At 58.4% G+C, this 19,232-nt stretch overlaps 1 protein-coding gene across 5 annotated transcripts in view; it reads right to left on the reverse strand.

Moving 5' to 3' along the window:
• The window catches only part of ANO1 (anoctamin 1), a 157,800-nt gene that overhangs the window by 11,355 nt on the left and 127,213 nt on the right, over positions 1 to 19,232 (reverse strand). For 3 of the 5 annotated variants that reach the window (XM_055310346.1, XM_055310328.1, XM_055310337.1), the window contains 11 exons: positions 18,022 to 18,104; positions 16,341 to 16,352; positions 15,672 to 15,743; positions 13,583 to 13,660; positions 12,555 to 12,629; positions 9,779 to 9,980; positions 9,527 to 9,638; positions 8,216 to 8,273; positions 6,302 to 6,402; positions 5,492 to 5,637; positions 2,982 to 3,134 (listed from right to left, as the gene is read on the reverse strand). In XM_055310346.1, coding sequence (XP_055166321.1) covers positions 2,982 to 3,134; positions 5,492 to 5,637; positions 6,302 to 6,402; positions 8,216 to 8,273; positions 9,527 to 9,638; positions 9,779 to 9,980; positions 12,555 to 12,629; positions 13,583 to 13,660; positions 15,672 to 15,743; positions 16,341 to 16,352; positions 18,022 to 18,104 — 1,092 coding nt within the window. The remainder of the gene's footprint in view (positions 1 to 2,981; positions 3,135 to 5,491; positions 5,638 to 6,301; positions 6,403 to 8,215; positions 8,274 to 9,526; positions 9,639 to 9,778; positions 9,981 to 12,554; positions 12,630 to 13,582; positions 13,661 to 15,671; positions 15,744 to 16,340; positions 16,353 to 18,021; positions 18,105 to 19,232) is intronic. The other 2 variants (XM_055310362.1, XM_055310354.1) reach the window with 1 other exon arrangement.

A 19,232-nucleotide genomic window follows, 5' to 3' on the forward strand; every position in this document is an offset into this window, starting at 1 on the left:
GGTCTTGTTTGAAAAATGCAAAACCAGGACCCCAGCCCCAGCCCACAGGCTCAGCCTCTCTTGGGGTCTTGACTCTCTCGCTGGGTTGTTGGGATGCACACTGCAGAGCACGTCATGCGCCGATGAACCCCAGGTACAAGAGGAAAACCGTCAGGCTTCCTTTATGAGAATCTTGAAGGCAGGGGGACCTGTGTTCCTCTTCAAGGCATCCCTGCTGTCCCAGGGGATGCCAAGCTCCATTTCCAAGAACGAGACAGGAAGGTGTTTCATCTCACCCGACCATCGCAATGTGCAGGAGCTGCACGCAGGCAGAGGCAGCTCACCGTGAAGGCTCAGAAGCGTAGGCCTGAGAGCAGGAAGCAGGTTCATCTGCTGTCAGAGGTCAGGGCTGGGAAGCGGCAGCCCGGTTCCCACTGGCAGGGAGCTGGGTCCCTGCTGTGACTCGCCACGCCTCCCCTCCCAGCTGCCCCTGGCGCCCTGGGTGCAGCCACGGGGGCCCTGTGTCCCCTTGGGGCCACACGGATCATGGGAGCAATACAAAGGCCTGTTTAAGGAAAGGTTACAGTGAAAGAAAGGCAGATTATGCCTCCAACCAACCAGACAGGAACCAGGAAGCATGCAGCTGACCCACAAGAACCGGGAAAGAAGGGGCGCCATGGGCAGAAGAAGGCAGATGAGCGTCCCAGCCTCACCGGGTTAGGAAGGACGGCGCCCGTGACAGGCACAGGGGGCCGGGAGGTGCCTGGGGCGCTCCCCTCTGCCCTGGGGGGGGTTTGCCGGTTTTAGGACGAGGCGCAGGGGAAGCAGGCCTCTGCCAAGCAAAGGATGCCAAAGCAAACACCCACCCACGGCGGACTCGCCTAGGGCCTCTGGGCGTCGGAGAATCAGGCCTTTGTCAAGGAGAAGTGACACACTCTCGTCTTTACTGCCACTGGGCACGGGGTTCCAGAATCCCCAAGGGCTGTCCGGGGAGTGCCTGGCCAGCTGCCCCGGCCACCGGCTTCCTGTCGGGCCTCTGGTGTGCACTGTAAGCTTTTCCGGGCAAACCCTCTCGTCGTGGAGGTGTTGCAGGAATGGGTGACCCCGAGTGGGCAGAGGGGGGCTGCTTGGGGTCTCCGGGTCCAGCTCAGCCCTGGTCACCACCGGGCCTCGGTCTTCCCATTGGGAAAATGGGAGCGAGGATTTGCCTAAACCTCCTCTAGAGTCAAGTCCTCCTCTTCCTTCTTCGGAGGACTTCGGAGGGCTTGACTTTGAAAGTCCCAGGAAGCGATTGAGGCCAGGCACGGTCCTCTGGGGCTCACCCTGAGAGCAGGGAGTGACAAGCTTACAGGAGCTGCGTGCAATGCCATCTTCGCCTGGAGAGGGGATTTGTGAATGTGGCCTGTGGCCCAAACTCAGGACACTCAGCCTTGGGTGAGAAGGATCCCCTCCCCGCCCACGGAAACCATGTTTATTCCGGTCCTGCACAGAAACCCCGAACTGAGCTCTGACCCAGGACAGCAGCAAGCCCCGGAGTGTGGTGTGTGGGGCAAGGGGCTCACCCCACAGCCAGCACTGAGTAGGACCCGGCTAGAAGGGATATCAGAGGCCACTTAGTTCGGGGGCTTTTAAAACCTCTTAAAATCACAAGCAAAACCTTACGGGGATGTTCAGCTGGGAGGGCATCTGTTGGCTGAGTCTCTGCCGACTGGGCTGTTCAGACGGGTGACAGACAGGAGACAGACGGACCTGTATATTTGAGCCCCAGCTCTCACCTCTCCCTAGGGAGCCCCAAGGTTTCTGGCCCGCCCTAAAGCCAGGCCCTAAAGGAGTCCCCACAGATGCCACGATGCAAACCCTGGCTGCGGGGAGCCAGAGAGAAGCACGGACACGTGCGACACGTGGCCAATGACACTTTCAGACAGTTTTAACCCTGGAGAGTGCACAACTGGAAGACACTGGAGCCCATGCTCTCCGGAGGTGGTGCTGGAGGGTGGTGAGCAGGGCCGGGCCACCAGGGCCACCAGGGGCCAGGGCAGGCATGGCCTGAGCAGCCCCACGATCACAGTGGGGGAGGGATGGCCGAGGGGCATTTCTGATGAGGAGGAGCCAGCGCCAAGGGTGGGAGAAGCCCCCACCTCTCAGCCAGATGACATCTGCCCTGCTGACGCCCTATCACCCTGGCATCCTGTCCGCGTCTTGGGAGAAGGACAAATAATGCGCCTAACACGTCATTCCATCTTTGTTTCTTCCACCGACGAGTGTGGATGGGCTGTTCTAACTAAAATCGTGTCAAGTAGGACTTCAAACCGACGTATTTCCCCATCTCATTTCGGGATAAAATAGAAACTTTTTTGCTTTCACCTGGAAAACTGGGTCCTGGTTTAAGTAAGTGGACTCACTTTGAGATGTTCATCCTCTCTGGGGACACCTCTGACTACCAGAAGGTTAGCAGTCACGCTCCCCATGAGTGCACTGACCCTCATCCCCACCTCAACTGCGGGACGATGAGGAAGCCCTCACTCATGGGGGGCTGGAACCCCCTTGGCCCCGACCCTCCGGCCAAGCCACACCGCGCTCATCCTGCGCTGCTGGGAGGGCTCCTTTCTCCTCCCTTTCCTGTTCATGGACGTTGAATGACTACATGATATGCGCATGGAAAGGAACCCGCTCAGTCTCGAACACTGGCCTCCCAGACCTCAGCTCTGAGAACTCTGGGGACACCTGGACAGGCCAGGGCGGGGTCCTGAGGACCTCTGAGAGCACATGCACCTTGGGGACCCCTCGTGTAGGTGGCTGTTGAGATATTCAGACACCTATGACACTGATGCTTTCCAGAATGTTCTCTCAGGATGGAGATGTTGGGGTGGGGGTGTGAAGGAGCCCATGGGGATCCCATGCCCAACCTCACCGTCTGCTGGCTCTGGATTGAGCTTCTGGGGAGCAGGACACCCCCATCGAACCCAGTGTGTGCTCAGAGCCCGTTCCTGAGACTCACTCACCAATGTCTTTGGCTCTGACAGCCACTGGCCTTCGGAGCTCAGTGATGAACTTTTTGGCGTCCAGGCGGATCTCGATGATGTTATTCAGCAGTGCGAACAACGGGGCCAGGGGGAAGGACGCGACGAACAAGGTGACAAAGCCAAACTGGATGACTGCAAGGAGAGTGGGATGGTCAGGATGCCCCTGTGCCCCAGGGCGAGACCCCATGGCGGGGACCCCACACCCCACCATAAGCTGAACACACGAGCCAGGTGGGGTCTGGCTGGCTCCCTGCATCTGACACGCCCTCTGCACCTTTATAAGAGTAGCCCCGGGGATGCACCTGCCGAGACACCAGGTGACCCAGGGCCAAAGGGGGGCTGTGGGGAAGGCTCCAAATTTTGTTCTCAACCCCAGCATTGACTCCTGAACAATGAGCATGTGGTCACTTATCATACATCTAATCTTAGACCATCATCAGAGGTGGGGAGACGGCCCCTGTGAGCACGAAACCTCAGCCTTGGTGACCCCACGTGGGGCCGGCAAGGGCCTTGGGCAGGGCTCCTGTGCCCGAGCAGTTGGAGGTTCCTGGGATGCAAGGATCCCGCCAGCCTCACTGCGTGTCCAAGAGCCCCCATAGACCCCTTCCGTCGGGCTCCTGGGAGGCGTGCGGGGCCCACTGTCCAGGACAACCTGTCCTCTCTTGGACAATTCTCATCGTCACCAGGCTGGCACCAGGGCTCAGGCCTTGGATGCTGCGGGGAGCACAGAGCCGGCTCCCGGGAGAGGTCAGGTAAAGGTTGCTGAGCAGAACCACATGGGGGAGGCTGGTTCAGGAACCGTACAGTCTGTCCCGGGGCTCCCGCTGCCAGGTGGTAAACAAGGAAGCGGACAGAATGTCACCGTGTGCCTGGCAGGCTGAGTGTGGCCATTGTTAGAGCCGCCAGTGGGGCTCTGTGGGAGCCTCCATGTGGGAGCGGGGATGCTGGCTTCCCGCTCACCCCGCGGGCCTCTGTGGGCCTCCGGGGGCTGCTTCCATGGACGCAGTCTTAAGATGGCTTTGTGGGGGGACGGAGATTCGGATAAGCTCGGCTGTGGGCTCCTCAGGGGCCACTGAGGCCTGAGGCTGTGGGGTCCTCACATCGAGTGACGCTGACTCTGGTTGCGTGGACAGGCTCAGAGGCAGGGCAGGGGGCTCCACAGCTGCCCTCCTCTTCAGTCTCAGGCACCGTGTGCTCCAGGTGCCCAGCAGAGTCGGTCCTCAAGGAGGAGACCAGCAGTGGGCGCGGCGGAGAACGTGCTAGCGGCAGGGTGCAGCGTGTGTCACAGGGGTGGGCTATGTCCTGCGAGGGCAGGGGCCTGTCCCAGGGGTCTCACCACGCCCGGCAGGAATGTGGGCGCAGCCTCCAGCTGCTGCAGAAATGGTCGTCTGGGGAAGCATCCATCTGGGTGCCTGTCGTCCCACTGGCCTCAGGCAGGTGGGGTGGGGGGGCCCTCCTGGACCCCAGGGTGACACCACACAGCCTGGGAGGGAGCAGGCCCTCGGGGGTCCACGGGGGTGAGGGGGCTGCCCGCTCACCTCCCATTCACCTTGGATTTCATCCCAGGAGAAAACAGACAATGTCATCTGAACACAGCTCTGTTTCCATTTCTCAAGGCCTTAAGAGTTTTTTCCTCCTGAGTCAACAGCAAGGTGCTCTCGAACAATCATCTGGGACGCTGTGACTTCTACAGACCTGCTGGGCCAGCAGGAGGGACGTGCTCATGGGGCCACCCTGCCCCTAGACACTCAGAGCTGTCCGTGGTTTGCTCAAGTGTTTGTTGAAAGTGCAAGGTCCCAGGTCCCACCCTGCACAGACCAGGAGTGGGCTCCAGAGCTGGCATTTAAAATGCACTGTCCCTGGAGGCTGGGGGGCCCTACATGTTGGGATCCCTCTGCACGTGTCTATTCACATGTCTGTTCACTCTGCAAACATGTACTGAGAACCCACGATACACTTGGATCTATTCTACGTTCTATAGATGGTGGCTGGTGATGAGAATCGGAGCAGGGGGAAGGGCAGAGGGTCACAGTGGTACAGGGGAGGGGCTGCTCCTTTGAAACGTTGTGGTCAGGGAGACCCCGCGGTGGAGGACATCCTGAGCACAGCTCTGGAGAAAGGGAGAGAGTGAGTCATGCAGGTATTAGGAGGAGAGCATTCCAGGCAGGGCACAGCTAGTGCAAAGGCCCTGTGGCAGGTATGAACTCTGGGTGTTTGGGCAACAGCATGGAGGCCAGTGTGGCTGGAATGGCAGGAGGAGGTGAGGAGAGGGAGGAGGTGGGGTTGGGGGGCTCCAGGTGGCCATGTGAGCTGCACCTGTTTTTTCCTCTGCTTCACTAGTGCACCCCACTGAGAGTCATGTGCCACCTCTGGGCATCCTCCTGCCCAGTGACATAGCTGCTGGAGACAAGGCTCCATTCCTGGGTACCTCCTGAGCACCTGCCCTGTGCACCTGCCCTGAGGACGGGACCCCACCGGCCACCACTCACTCATCTCCATGTACTCTGGGGTGAGACCCGCAAACGGCTCCAGCGTGTAGTCCACCTCGTAGCGCTGCTTCCGCTTCACGTACTCATCGTGGTCAGAGGGACTCTGGCGCCTCAGCCTCAGATAGCGGATGAACTTTTTCATTTTCCTGAGGGAAACATGAGGTCGCTTCAGTTAGGTGTCGGGAAGATGGGTTTGGGCGCTAAGGACTGTCACCTCCAAACTGGTGTTTCTAATTCTCTGAGCCAAGCCAGGGCTTCTCTGTCACTGATTGCCTGAGCCCTTCCCCTGCAGGGTCAGGGGTCAAGTGTTATCTTGGTTTTTGACACAAGGAGACAGGTGCAGGGAGGGCAAACAGGGTCAGGGCTGAGCTGTGCCCCAGCAGACGCTGTGGGCAGGGGGCAGGGAGCAGATCACAGAAAATCATCCCACACGTCCCTGATTCCAGAGGGAGGGCTGCCTTGCAGGGGGAACATGACATGGACCTCAAAGGGCACAAGGTAAGGACGCCGAACCTCTAGGCGCTCCATCTACCGACCACAGGGGCCGGCATGCATGTTCGAGGGTACCTGTCAGCACCCCGAGGCCTCAGCCTGTGGTGGAGCAGGGCCACATCTGGGCCCCCATCCTCTTCTTGTCCACCATGGGGTGGCTATGCCCTGTCTTCCCCTTTGTCCTCACCCCATCTCTGCTCCTGTGCCCCATCTGGCCCAGGTCCCACATCACCTGTCACCCAGAGTACCACTTTCCGGGTGCCCCAGGGCCCCATCTCCCCCTTGCGCCCCTTGGCCCCCAGGCCGGACGTTACTCACGGGATGCCAATCTCAAACAGGTTGTTCTGGATGAGCTGCTTGCCCAGCATAATGATGCTGAGTTGGATACAGAGCTCCATCAGGCAGCCCCCCGGGGCGCACTGTGGGATAGACAACAGGTACATCAAACCCCGCCCCACCCATCGTGGACGTCTGGAGAGGTGACCCTAGCCCCTGGCAAGGGGAACTCAGCCCTTGTGCTGTGGGCTGAATGCGTCCCCCACAAAGACACGTCTCCATCCTAACCCCCGGTACTACAGGACATGGCCTTAGTCGGAAAAGGGTCTTCGCAGGTGTGGCCGAGTTAAGCTGAAGTCATATTGGAACAGGGTGGGCCCCGAGGGAGTGGCCGATGTCCTCATAAGAAGAGAAGACACACAAGACACAGAGGAGAGGAGGCCATATAAGGACAGAGGCAGAGGCTGGAGGGACCCGGTCAGAAGCAAGGCATGCCAAGGGTGCTGGGAGCCCCCAGAAGGCAGGAGCCAGGCCTGAAGGACCCTCCCCTGAGCCTTCGAGGGGAGCACAGCCCTGCTGGCTTCTTGGTTTTGGACTTCTGGCCTCAGAACCATCCCAGGATACCTGTCTCTAGACTATTTTGTTACAGCAGGCCCAGGAAGCTAATGCACCTTGTCTCCAGGCTGTCAGGGCTGGAATATGGCGTGGGGAGGGACACACTGTCAGGGAGTGGGCACTGATGGGGCTGGACTTAGGGGCTCCTCCTCCTCCACCTCCTCATCCCCCAGGGCCAGGACCGTTCCCATGCACTGCTGCCTATCTGCAGGCCCTGCACGGCCGTGGCAGCCTGGGCCTGTGCTGTTGGGGAAAACACGTGGTGAGGCAGCTGGCCACCCCTCTGAGGCCTAATATCCCTGTCCTCAGTGGGCTTGCACCCCCTGCCTGAGACTGGTGATGGGCAGGTATGTGATAGGCCAGAATTGTAACCTGCCCAAGTGAAGGGAGCTCAAGGGGCCCCAGGTGACCCTCTGGGGCATAGCTGACCCCTCTACGGGCCCAGAACAAGACTTTTTATACTGTTATCACAGGTCGTATGTCGGAGGGCCATCATTTCATTTAAAAAAATGATGTCCTTTGCTTTATTCCTTTTTACAAAGGCATTTCCCCAATTTCTCCAACCATTAAAGAATTTGGCATGGCATCATTTACGGAAAGGCCAAAATCCTACAACGCAAAAGCACTTCATGGGCTTTTTGCAAACATCTGTCACTGTGGGTGAGGCCCATGACTTGGGATGTTCGGGGGCCAGTACTCAGGGGCTTGAACCCCTTGGCTGTGCTCCAGGCAGCCAGATCACCTTGTACCTGAAGCCCACTCCGATCCTCTCTACCCCATTTCACATGGTCTTTATCAGAAGACCCACCCCTTGTTTTCCAGTAAGCTGATTCATCCTGGCTGTTGGAAATGCTGACCAGGGTCCCTGCTCCTGAGACCTGAGCCCCCGGCAGCCATGAAGCTCCCGCTTGCTCCAACGGAGCTGCTGGAGCAGGTCCAGGGGCCGGCACGCTCACCAGCCCCACAGTGGCTGGAGGACCTGAGCAGAAGCCAAAATTCACCAGCACCGATTCAGAGGGATTGAGGTGGGCATTTCTACGTTAAGGTCACAGAATGAAGCTGAGCTCTGTTTAGTCCTCATTAATCCACGTTAACCAAAGAGAAAAACATTCGCCATCTCATAGAAAAAGGAAAAAACTCCAAACGGGTATTATTCTTTTGCTTTGGGGACTCTGAAAAGACTTTCTTCTTTTAGGTTGACCCTATGTGGATGCATCAAATAAGATCAGAGCCCCAACGGCCGGGCAGCAGAAAAGGAGGGAAACGTTGCTCAATAACATCTGCTTGCACCGGGTCTGCTGTGTGGACGGACTGGGAAAGCAGCACAGGACATGCGCTTACCTCCTCCATCCGGAAAGAACGGAAAATGTAGACATAGTCGCCTGGGCGCCCGACGAACCTGCAACGAGTGGGGGCAGTGGCAGGGAAGGGTCGGCGCGGGGAGACTGGGGCAGGGCTGCAGCCCGCCTCGAGTGGCCCACAGGTGTGCTCTGGTGGCACCTTCCACAGACTCTCAAACTCCAGAGGCGTTATAAGAGGTCCAGGCATGGAGTGTACCCCTGCACCAGCGGGAAGCACCAAGCTGGCTGTGGCTGTGCTCTTTCTACCTGCACCTGTGGCCCCGACCCCCTTGAGCCATCTTGCCCTACTGTGGGAGCTCCTGGAGCTCACAGCCTGGGGCCCTGCTGTCTGGGGTCCCTGCTGCCCTGAGGCCCTGTTGTCTGGGGTCCCTGCTGTCTGGGGTCCTTGCTGTCTAGGGCCCTACTGCCTGGGGCCCTGCTGTCTGGGGTTCCTGCTGCCCTGAGGCCCTGCTGTCTGGGGTCCCTGCTGTCTGGGGTCCTTGCTGTCTGGAGCCCTACTGCCTGGGGCCCTGCTGTCTGGGGTCCCTGCTGCCCTGAGGCCCTGCTGTCTGGGGTCCCTGCTGCCTGAGGCCCCTGCTGTCTGGGGTCCCTGCTGCCTGAGGCCCCTGATGTCTGGGGTCCCTGCTGCCTGAGGCCCCTGCTGTCTGGGGTCCCTGCTGCCTGGGTCCCTGCTGTCTGGGGTCCCTGCTGCCTGGGTCCCTGCTGTCTGGGGTCCCTGCTGCCCTGAGGCCCTACTGCCTGGGGCCCTGCTGTCTGGGGTCCCTGCTGTCTGGGGTCCCTGTTGCCTGAGGTCCCTGCTGCCTGAGGTCCCTGCTTCTGGGGTCCCTGCTGCCCGGGGCCTTGCTGTTTGGGGTCCTTGCTGTCTGGGGTCCCTTCTGCCTGGGGCCCTGCTGTCTGGAGTCCCTGCTGCCCTGAGGCCCTGCTGTCTGAGGTCCTATTGTCTGAGGTCCCCATTGTCCAGGGTCCTGCTGCTCTGCGTTCCCACTGTCCGGGGTCCTGCTGCCCTGGGTCCTGCTGCCCTGGGGTCCCCACTGTCAGGGGCCCTGCTGCCTTGGGTCCCCACTGTTTGAAGTCCAGCTGCCCTGGGTCCCCACTGTCCGGGGTCCCCATTGCTCTGGTCCCACCATAGATGCCAGGCCTCTCCATGAACTCAGGGGCAGTGGGATCCATACCACAAGCTCTGCCCTGGGCCCAGGGCCTCCCACCTGCAGGGAGACGGGCGGAGAGCCTTCTATGGAACCGAAGGAACACGGTGGGAAAGGCAGTGAGTTTCAGTAACTGACATCCCTACCTGCCTTTGAAGAAAGCCACGTAAAAGATAGGAGTGTAGGAATTCACGAACTTTAGCAGGAAAGCTTTGAAGATCAGCCTCTCCTCGAAGCTCTTCTCCGTCTTTGGAACCTCTAGGAAGAGCAAGATGCACGTGACCCTTTACTCCACTCTCATGGGATGAAGCTCAGAGGAGGTAAGTGACCAGCCCAGTGACCAGCCCAGGAACCTGCAGCAGGAAGGTGGCCATGGTCACCCTGGGATGCACACTCACCGATCTTGGTGAGCCACCGGGCTATGCACCCGTAGACCTCGTCCAGCAGGATGATGACCACCAGGTTGATGATGACAGCAGTGGCTGTGACGGTGACCCGGATGTTGGACCGCACAGACGGGGAGGAGTTCATGGCTAAGGCAGCGGCTGTGGAGATCCTGTAGATGATGACTCCCAGGACGATGGCGAAGGTCACTGCAATCTGCAGAGCGAGGAGGGCTGTCAGGTCCCATCAGACCCCAGCACCCCCATCTCCCCAGCCCAGCTCCTGCCCAGCCTGCAGCAGTTTGGCTTCAACACAGCTGAGCTCTTGTCACTCCCTCAACGTCAGGGATCTGTGGTGCTAAATCCTCATAGATGGATGAATGAGAGGTTGGTTCTGTTTTATGGAAGAGGACGCTGAAGTTCAGAGAGGTTAACTCACCAGGCCAGGTCACCCGGCTCAGGAGCTGAGATTGTCCAGGTGAGCCCACTGAGCCTGACACTCAGGAGATCTCTGCTGCCACCTGCCCCAGGGCACCACACCTTCTTTCCTGCCCATTGACCCCAACAGGGCACAAGGGGGCTGAAACCCAAAGGGCTGGCCTGGCTGGTGTGAGCCAGGCCAACTCTGGGGAGAGGGCTTCTCCCCATAACGTGGGTGGCCTGAGGGGAAGCAGTGCTGCCCAGAGGAGGGTGGGTGGGGGGCAGTCCGACCCACGGGGGGGCACTGCTGCAGGCCTGGCTGGGACAGTTTGGGATGCTTCTCCCAACATTTCCATGAGCCACCCACACACCTGGCTTGTGGGTCATCTGGGCAAACCCTCTGAGGGACCAGAACATTCCATAAAACTCGGGCCGGTGGCTGCCTGGGAGACTGGGGTGGGTGCTGGCTAGGATAGTGAGTTTATTCTGTGTGGGGTGGTCTGTCTGCTTGGGTTTCTCTTCCTTTTCCTCAAAGGCCCTAACTCACGGGAGACGACCCTGTCCTCACGCTGTCCTGCACTGTGTGTGGATGTAGGGAGATCCCAACCCCCAGGATGCACTGAGGAGGGAGGGGGGCTGTGCCCGGCTGTCACCCACGCCTGACTCCACCTGCGGGCCATGCTCCGTGCCCTTCCATTCCCCTGTGTTACCCGTGTCCCTTCCTCCCACTCGGGGTGCGGAGGGCAGGCCGTGCCCTGCTAGGAGGGTCCCTCACGGCTCCCAGGACACCCCTGCAGTGGCGCGGGCTGCGCTGTATGTCGCAGGTCACAGCTTGGAAAGGCTGTGGCTGGCTCAGCCCCCGGGGAGCCTGCAGCTGTCAGAAATCTAGGAAAGCTCCTATTTTCTACTTTGGGCTGGTAGTTCCACTTCTGCACACATCTGTGGGTGCCCGACGGGGACCACACCCCGCTCAGGAAGCTCCAGCAGCCCACGCCACACCCTGACCACACTCCCTGGGCAGCTCCGGGAATGAGGGCTTTCCTTGGAAACTCCCTCGCTGCTGCCAAGTGGCCCCTCCCAGGGGAAGGCACCGCCCTGGCTTCCAAGGCAGCCTTGTGCCAGCGCTTGGAGGTGCAGACGGGCGGCCGGCCCGCAGGGTGACTCAGGGAGGAGGGTGACCCCTGCCTCCTGCCAGAGGGCGGGTGGGTCCCCACGAGAGGCAAGACCTCTGGCAGTCCCGTCTCCTGCGGGCAAAGCCCCTTCTGGGTTAAAAGGGCTGTGGGGCTCTGGCTGGTGGGTTCACCTGGTGGTCCCAAGACCAGGACCACGGAGGGGGGCAGCGCATAGCAGGTGCTCAACCAGTATGTGCTCAGTGAATGAACCTCCTGGGGTGGGTGGAGGACAGAGCTGTGACCCATTCATCCATGAGGGCAAAGAAAGACAAGCCCCCACCTCCCGTGGAGTTTGCATGGAGCAGCGGGGCTCCGGGGGCAGAGTGCTGACTGGCACCGGGGCCCAGCATGTCTGGGCTGGTGGCCTGGAGAGAAGGGCTGGACCTGTGGCCTGTTTCCTCCTCAGCAGGAGGGGGTGGCATCGGGATTGTGAGACCTCAGGGAGACTCCCTGCAAGGCCCCCAGGCCGCTGGACACGGCTCAAGCTCTGGCTCACGGTGGCTGACACCAGGCCCCCAGGTGTCAGGCCCCTGGGTACCAGGCCCCGGGCTGGGAGCCATGCAGGACTCTTTGGGCTGGACAAGGCGCTGGTGATTTTCACAGTGTCCGCCAGTGCCCTGCCCTCTTGAGGAGGACAGAAGCGCAGCTAGCACATGGCCAAGGCCTTCCAGGGCTGAGACCCAGTCAATCTGGGATTAAAATCCCCACAGAGAGCCAGGGTGTTGGCTGATTACACCAGCAGCATCGACAAGACTAGAGTCACGGGCCCTTAGCCACCTGAGTAGCACTGTCCTGACTTGTGTCCTGCCGTGCATTTTCATTTCATGGTTTTCTTTACCAAAAATAACAACAACAGCAACAAAAAAACCACCAAACCACCCCAAAACTCTTCAGTTTTGTCTGAAATAACACGTATGAAGTTTCAGGTTTGAACAACGAGTCCCTCTCAGAGTGAAAGCTGTAACTCAGGGACCAGGCGAAGTTACCTCCCATACCCGAGAGCACGTGGGTCCCCTTGGGGTCCCCATGGAACCCGAGCCCCTTCCTGTTTTATGGGTGGTAGTGAAACCTGACCCCACACCACATCCCAGGATGAGAGCAAATGTCATGTTGAGGCCTGACTCTGGTCCAGGTGAGCCCCACGCCATCTCCCCATGGGCTTCCCAGATCTCTCCCCACCTCAGCCTTCCGGAACTCACCATGAAGACAATGGAGACCAAGTTGGTGAAGTAGGCTGGGAACCGGTCTCTCCAGGTCAGCTTCACCTTGTCCGTCTGCAACATGAAACAATGCTGGGTCATCTGGTGTGGGGCCTGCTGCGGTGGAGAGAACTCTGTGCGCGCGCGGGTGTGTGCGTGAACACGGACAACGGAAATACTCAGAAACACCTTTACGGAAACACGCCCACAGGTGACAAGTGAAAGCAAACAGTAGCATCCAAGGAAGGATCTGGGGTCTCATTATCTACCGAATGATGCCATGTAAGAGCAGCAATACTAGTGTTTGGAAACGTGACTCCTCTGCGTCCGGGGCATCACAGCGCCACATGCTTTTCTAAATTAGACTGTCAGCCCCGTGTCTGGGAGCAGCCTGAGTCTGGCTGAAGCCTCACTTTAAGGCTAGAAGATCTTAAGGATGTCTTGCCTTCTGTCACCCAGACCATAATAGTTATTTTTCCTGCGCAGGGCAAGCTAAAACAGGTAACTAGCATTACGAGTTGAAATGCCGATTGCCGCGTAGCAACGGGGCACCGTGGTGACATGGGGCCCTGAAGGCTCTCTGGCTCCGGGATGGCCTGGGGTGGTGGGCCCTTGACTAGCAGCTTGATGTCAACCCACGATCTTTCGAGAACAGGGGTGGATTTTTAAATGACGGGGGCCTGGTGGGGGGAATGCATGTATTAGGACAGGGAATGCCACTCATTCCAGGGGCGGGTGGCATGCGTGTTGGCGGGCAGTGCAGGAAGCAGGCACAAGCATCCGTGACGAGCGCGCTCCACGGGCTCCGAGAGAAGCCAGGACTCCCCCCAACACAGACCCATGGTAGCCATGCAGTGACATCTCGACACACATCACAGCCCGATGGGTGTGGAGGGAAGGCACAGAAATGTGGGTGTGGATGTTAAAGAAAAAAAAAAAAACTACAGAGTTTGTTGAGGACAACACAACAGACTTCGATTGTCTGCAAAACAGTCAAGACTTGCGTTGCCCCCGAAACAGAAGAGTACCAATTTCACCCCCGCCATGGCTGTCTTAACCCTCTGCTTCCATTTGTTTGTTGACTCCTCTGGAATATGCCGGCGCTTCTGAGGGTGGTGGAGGGAACAAGAGAGCACCGTGGGGTGAAGTGTGATGAGGCTCTGGAACCGCAGGGCCCAGGGCCCAGCGTCCCCTTGCCTGCGGGGTGTGCTGGCTGCCAAGGCCAATGCGGGGCCCGAGCGTTTGAAACCAGTAACAGATGGCAGATCCCCATGTTTTAAGGGCAGGGGGGCAGCAAAGCTCTGGGAATGGGAGATGGGGCTTTGGAGATGGACTCCCCAGGAAAGACCTGGTGGGGCTCTGAGCCGCCCCCCGTCAGGGGGTCACCATGATTTCCACAGAGCCACACCCAGGAGCATAGGTTCATGTGCCAGTTAACAGGTGGGTCTCTTTTTTTTGCAGCTGGATTTGGTGCCATAGCTGGGGGGGGGGGGAGGGCGGGAATGACAACCATAAAGGAGCTGCTGGGAGCCATGAGACACAGAGGGGAAAATGAGGGGTACGGCCCACCAGAAGCATACAGGGCCCGGGGGCCCCCAAAGCCCTGGTACAAAAGGAACCCTGTACATTTGTTGCTCTGGAGATCACAGCCGAGAGGCACATCTGGCACGGCTGCCCAGGTCCACCATTTGGGTTTGGTTATGTCTCTTGACTTTACATGGATTGACGTGAGCCATAGAGCCTTTTTCTCCTTAGGGAAGAACCAAATACTCATCTGTGCTCATGCTAAAAGGTGCCACCGTAAAGGCACGGGGTGAACAGTCCTGACCCTAGCTGGGGGCAGAGGGTGCCACATTGAACACAGGTCTTTGAGGCCTGTAGTGGAGGCCTACGGGGCTTCCGAGGCTGTGGTGTCCAGGCTGCTCCCTTCCGGAGGACAACATAAAGTCCAGAGGGTCTAAGGGGGCCAGTCAAGGCCGGGCAAGGCAGGCTCTGGAGGCAGTGTGCATGGAGATGTGCACACATTTGTGCTTTATGGTTATCTGCATCCTTGAGTCCTGCTCAGACTTTAAGACAGTGTTCAGGGAGCTGCACCCCCTTCCTGGCTGAAACAGGATAAAGTTTTTATCCTGGATTTTTGCTGTGTTCCAGGAGCTGGGGCCCGAGAGGGGGTTTTTGGTGCACCCACTTTATCCCCCAGCTGAGATTTTGGCAATTGCAACCGCTGGACACTTGGAACCAGCAAACCTTGTCCATGCACCACAGTAATAAGGGAAGATGAACCCAGGGGCTTGTGGTGTGGATGTGAACGCAAGGGGGCAGGGGGGCGCTTGGGGAGCGTCTGTTTCCCACCCATCAAGGGCAGACACACACTTCCCCAGCCACAGGCAGGGGGTGCCAGGGGCCAGGGTGCTCCCCCCTTGTCCCCGGGCATATAAAACACCTTCCTTAAAAACCAGCCACACTGCTCTAGAGGTTTGCTAGAATTTAGGCTGTGAACATGACAGCCAATTTGAATGAGATGTTGGGAAAAAAGTCACTTGTAAAAAGATGGTGATCTTCAGAACATCATGAAACACTTCCCTCTTGTTCCCATGTCTCTGGGGGAAACAAGGAATTGGCTGTCTGCTCAGGGATCTGCTGGGGCAAACCGTCCTGTTTCATAATTCAACATCGAGCACAAGAAGCAGACATAATAAAATGTCAAGTGTCCTGTGAAAAAGCTGTAAAGCTGCCTGGTTCTTCACGTTGAAATGTCGGCTGAGGTTTGAGATACCCTCAGGACTGGTCAAGAAGACAGACCCAGAGCAGAGGCTGACAAACATTGGCCTGTGGACCAGATCTGGCCCCTTACTCGTTTTTATGGATAAAGTTTTATCGGAACACAAGCAGGCCTACTTGTTTACCTGCTGTCTGTGGCTGCTCTCGAGCTACGAAAAGCATTGAGTAGTTGTGACAGAGGCCTTGTGGGGTCAGATATTTATGATCTGGCCCATGTCTGGGGGCCGGCCCCAGGTCCGTTGATGTGCACACAGTGTTTGCTGAGCCCTGGTCTATGCTGCTGTGTGCGTACACTGTGTTATGGCCAGGAAAGCCAAACAGCGGTGGTCACCGTACCTCTTTGCTTTTGGATTCTTTCCTAAGTGACTTTTCCAAGACTCTGGCTTCATATTCGGCTCTGGGATGGTCCTGTGAAAGAAACCAAATCAACGAGAAGCCTGTTAACTGAGTTTGAGACCTTCAACATGAGCACACATGACAAATTCAGTCCTTACATTGGTCTCGGGCACCCTCTGGGGGCAGTTCGTAGCTGGCTGCTTGTACCATTTCCAATTTAGACTGCCCCACCCATGGCCCGACCAGGATTCTCCCCCTGGTTGGGAACCCCAGCCCACCGGCGTCCGTGTCCTGGAGGCAGGTGGTCTGTGCTGCCGCCCGCCCTGCCACCCACTTGCTCATCGTGAACACCCAGCCATGAACTGGCCCCCGAGAATGTTCTATCAGGAGCTGTGGGGGTCGAAGAGACTGCAGGAAGTGTCAGCGAGCACGGGCAGACCAGAGGCGCCAGGCCTCGGGGGAGCCCAGAGCAGGTCAGCAAAGGGCGCTGGAACAGAAGAATGAGGGGTATGAGAGCCGCAGAGTGGGGGAGGAAGCAGAGACCCCTGCCCGCGGTGGAAGAGCTGCGGAGAGCCGCGCGGCACAGACAGACGGATCAGTGTGCAGGGAGGTCCCACTCCCAAGGAGACAGGCTACGGGGAAGACAGAGGAGTGACAAAAAATCCAAACCTTGACAGCCTCCTTCGGGGAACCAGGACGTAAAAACAAAAACAAAAAGATTTCATTACTTTGTGTTTTCTTTTGTTTTGTTTTTTAAGAAATAGGCCGCATCCTCTAGAGATCATTTTCTTGAGAACCAGAAAGAAGGTGGATGGACACACGGGACAAGAGGGGTGCAGGGAACCGGGGCCAGCTGAAGCCACTGCTGCCCAGGTCACATCTGCGGCTCATGGGGTTGCGGAAGCCCCCAAGGGCTGTATGTGTGAGACTCTGGGAAAGGGCCCGCAGGCCAGCCAACTCGACACAGGCTTCCCTTCCATCACCACCTCCCGAGGAGGCCCTGAGCAGCCACAGGGGATGGGACACTCACTTGGGGGACTCACTGGGGCCCGCTGGGACCCCCGTCCAATGGTTCTGATCGCCACCCCAGAACCAAGTGCCCAAGCCATCAGGGTGAGGGGATCACAGATGGATCCCCAAGGGGTTGAACAATGGGGACCACCCCCTCCTTCTCCCAACCACAGGCACATCCTGGAAAGAACATCCTAAATCTAAAATAATAAGAAGATGTGACAGTTTTTTGTCCTACTCGAGTCTTTCTAATAGAAACAGTTGCAGGGAAGGTGCCTCGCCAGGTGGATGGCTGAGTGGGCTGTGGGGGCAGAGCACCAGGGTCTGGGTGTGGCTGTGCCGCTAAAGAGCTGCCTGCTGGGGACTGGGACAGATGCAGCCACTTGTGACACGGGATAATGGGACCTGCCGTGGAAGAGGTTGTGCTTGGAGACGGCAAGTCAGGCGACCGATTCTGGAGCATTTACTGCTCTGTGCCCTGCTCCAGACCTACGGACCCTTTAGGACCCCTGCAAAGTCCATCGAGTGAAGCCCAGGAGAGGCAAGGACAGTGAGGCACAGAGGCTCGCCCCAGGTCACATGACAAGGGTAGTAGGAACTTGGAATGGGGCTCTGCAGCCGCTGTGCCTCTCCTGCAGACTCTACTGTCTACAGGGCTTCCCTGGCTGACGAGTACCCGGCCCTTCCGTCCTGGGAAGGAGCGTGTCGTGCAGGGGCACACGTGAGGAATGTGAAAAAAGTCAGTGGAAGAGATTTACAGGTCACGGCATAAGTGCACCAGAGCTTTCTTGAAAAAGAAACTAAAAGCACGGAGGGGCGCCTGGCTGGCTCCATCCATCAGCACAGTGTGCGACTCTCGATCTTGGGGTTGTGGGTTTGAGCCCCATGTTGGGGGTAGGGTTTGCTTTTAAAAATTAATAAAAAATAAGCATGTACTTTATAAAAGTACTGGTCACTGGGGGGCCAGCCCTGAAGGCTCTGCTCTGTGCCGTGGCTGTGGGAGGGGGGCGTTTTTTGCTGGTCCCTCCTCTGGGAAGTCCTCATTCCCACTCCCCAGCCAGGCCCGACTGCAGGCAGAGAGGGGGCTCCAAGGGGCGCGAGTGTGACACCAGGCAAAGGCTGACAGCCCCCTTGGGCCTTGGGCTCGTGGGCAGGAGCGGTCCCCTCCTGGACCCAGTTGTGCTGGGTCGGCATGGGAGCCTGGGTGCACGTCCACAGGAGCTCTGAGATCTGAGACTCCAGCAGATCCCAAAAAGTCACATTGGTGGCTGACTTGATGCCGGGGAGATGCGGCGGGGGCAGGGAGGGGTGCAGGGGGCATGGGGGCCAGACTGCTCACCTCCTCCTCCTCGAAGCCCGTGAGGTCCCAGTGGTACCTGAGCCGCATCTGTTTCCGCTTCCAGTGCTCCATGAAGGTGGCGGCTGTGGGTGGGAGGAAGAACAAAGTCATCCAGGACAGAGGGCACTCTGGTCACCCACACAGTGTGGTCAGCGAGGTACCGACAGGCTGGACCAAGGACAGGTGAGCTGGTGTCCTCTGTTCCCCACGGGACAGGGGCACTCACTTCCCCGTTTTACAGATGAAGAGACTGAGGCAAAAGGACATGGAGTCCCGGCCAAGTTTCCTCAGCCAGCCAGGGAAGGGCCAGGCAGGCTGGCCCCAGAGCCTATGCTCCTAACATCCTGCTCCAGCATTCTTGAGGATCCCAGGTCACAGGTGGGGGTTCTGAGGTCACCAGGGTGAGGTGTGGGCCAAGGCCACTCACTCAAGATTCAAACCTCCACACTCTGGCTGCTTAGCTGCCCTCTTAGCTGCTCCGTCCTACTTTGTATTTTGAACAGACTCAGCATAGTTCAAATGCTGCCTCCTCCAGGAAGCCCCTGGTCATCCCCCTCTTTGTCGGAAAAAGACCCCAACTCCTCTTGGGAACTCTCTTGCTCATGGTGACCACACCGTCTTCTACTCTGACTCTCATCCCGGTTCAGGGGCCGTTCTGGTGTGTGGGGCGGGGACGCCACCTCGTCCATCTGGATTCCCGGCACAGACAGGTGCTCAGGAGGGCTCACTGGATGAATGAATGGCTCTCGTGAGCACACAGCCATAGAGATGCAACTGGCTGAATTGCTGGTTATTAAAGCTCCCCCTCCTCGTGGGACAATCGGCGGAGGAGGAGGAAGGGAGCAAGGACAAGTGCGGTTGTATCATTAACGAGAGCTCAGGCCCCTGGGTACAGTGTAGACTAGCCTTTCCCCCAATTTCCCTGAGGAGAAATCCAATGCTTGTCTGACAAGCGGTGGCATCAAGATGGAAATAAGTGAGGTCTGGCGCCCGCCTGGCAGCGAGGTCCGTGGCCAGGAGAGGGTGCAGCTTTGGAACTGGCAAGAAGTGGGTCTGAGTCTGGCTCATCTTCAGGCTAGAGAGCTTTTGCCTGTCCAAATTGCCCCTCCACGTGAAGGAGAGGTGGCCACAGGGCCCCCGAGATCACCGATTTTGTGAGTAGCTGGCACCCCTGAAGTCTGAGCCGCCCGACCAGCCGGGCTGGCCAGGAA

Source organism: Nyctereutes procyonoides, unplaced genomic scaffold, assembly GCF_905146905.1.
Source record: "Nyctereutes procyonoides isolate TBG_1078 unplaced genomic scaffold, NYPRO_anot_genome, whole genome shotgun sequence".
In the NCBI taxonomy this organism is placed as follows: domain Eukaryota; kingdom Metazoa; phylum Chordata; class Mammalia; order Carnivora; family Canidae; genus Nyctereutes; species Nyctereutes procyonoides.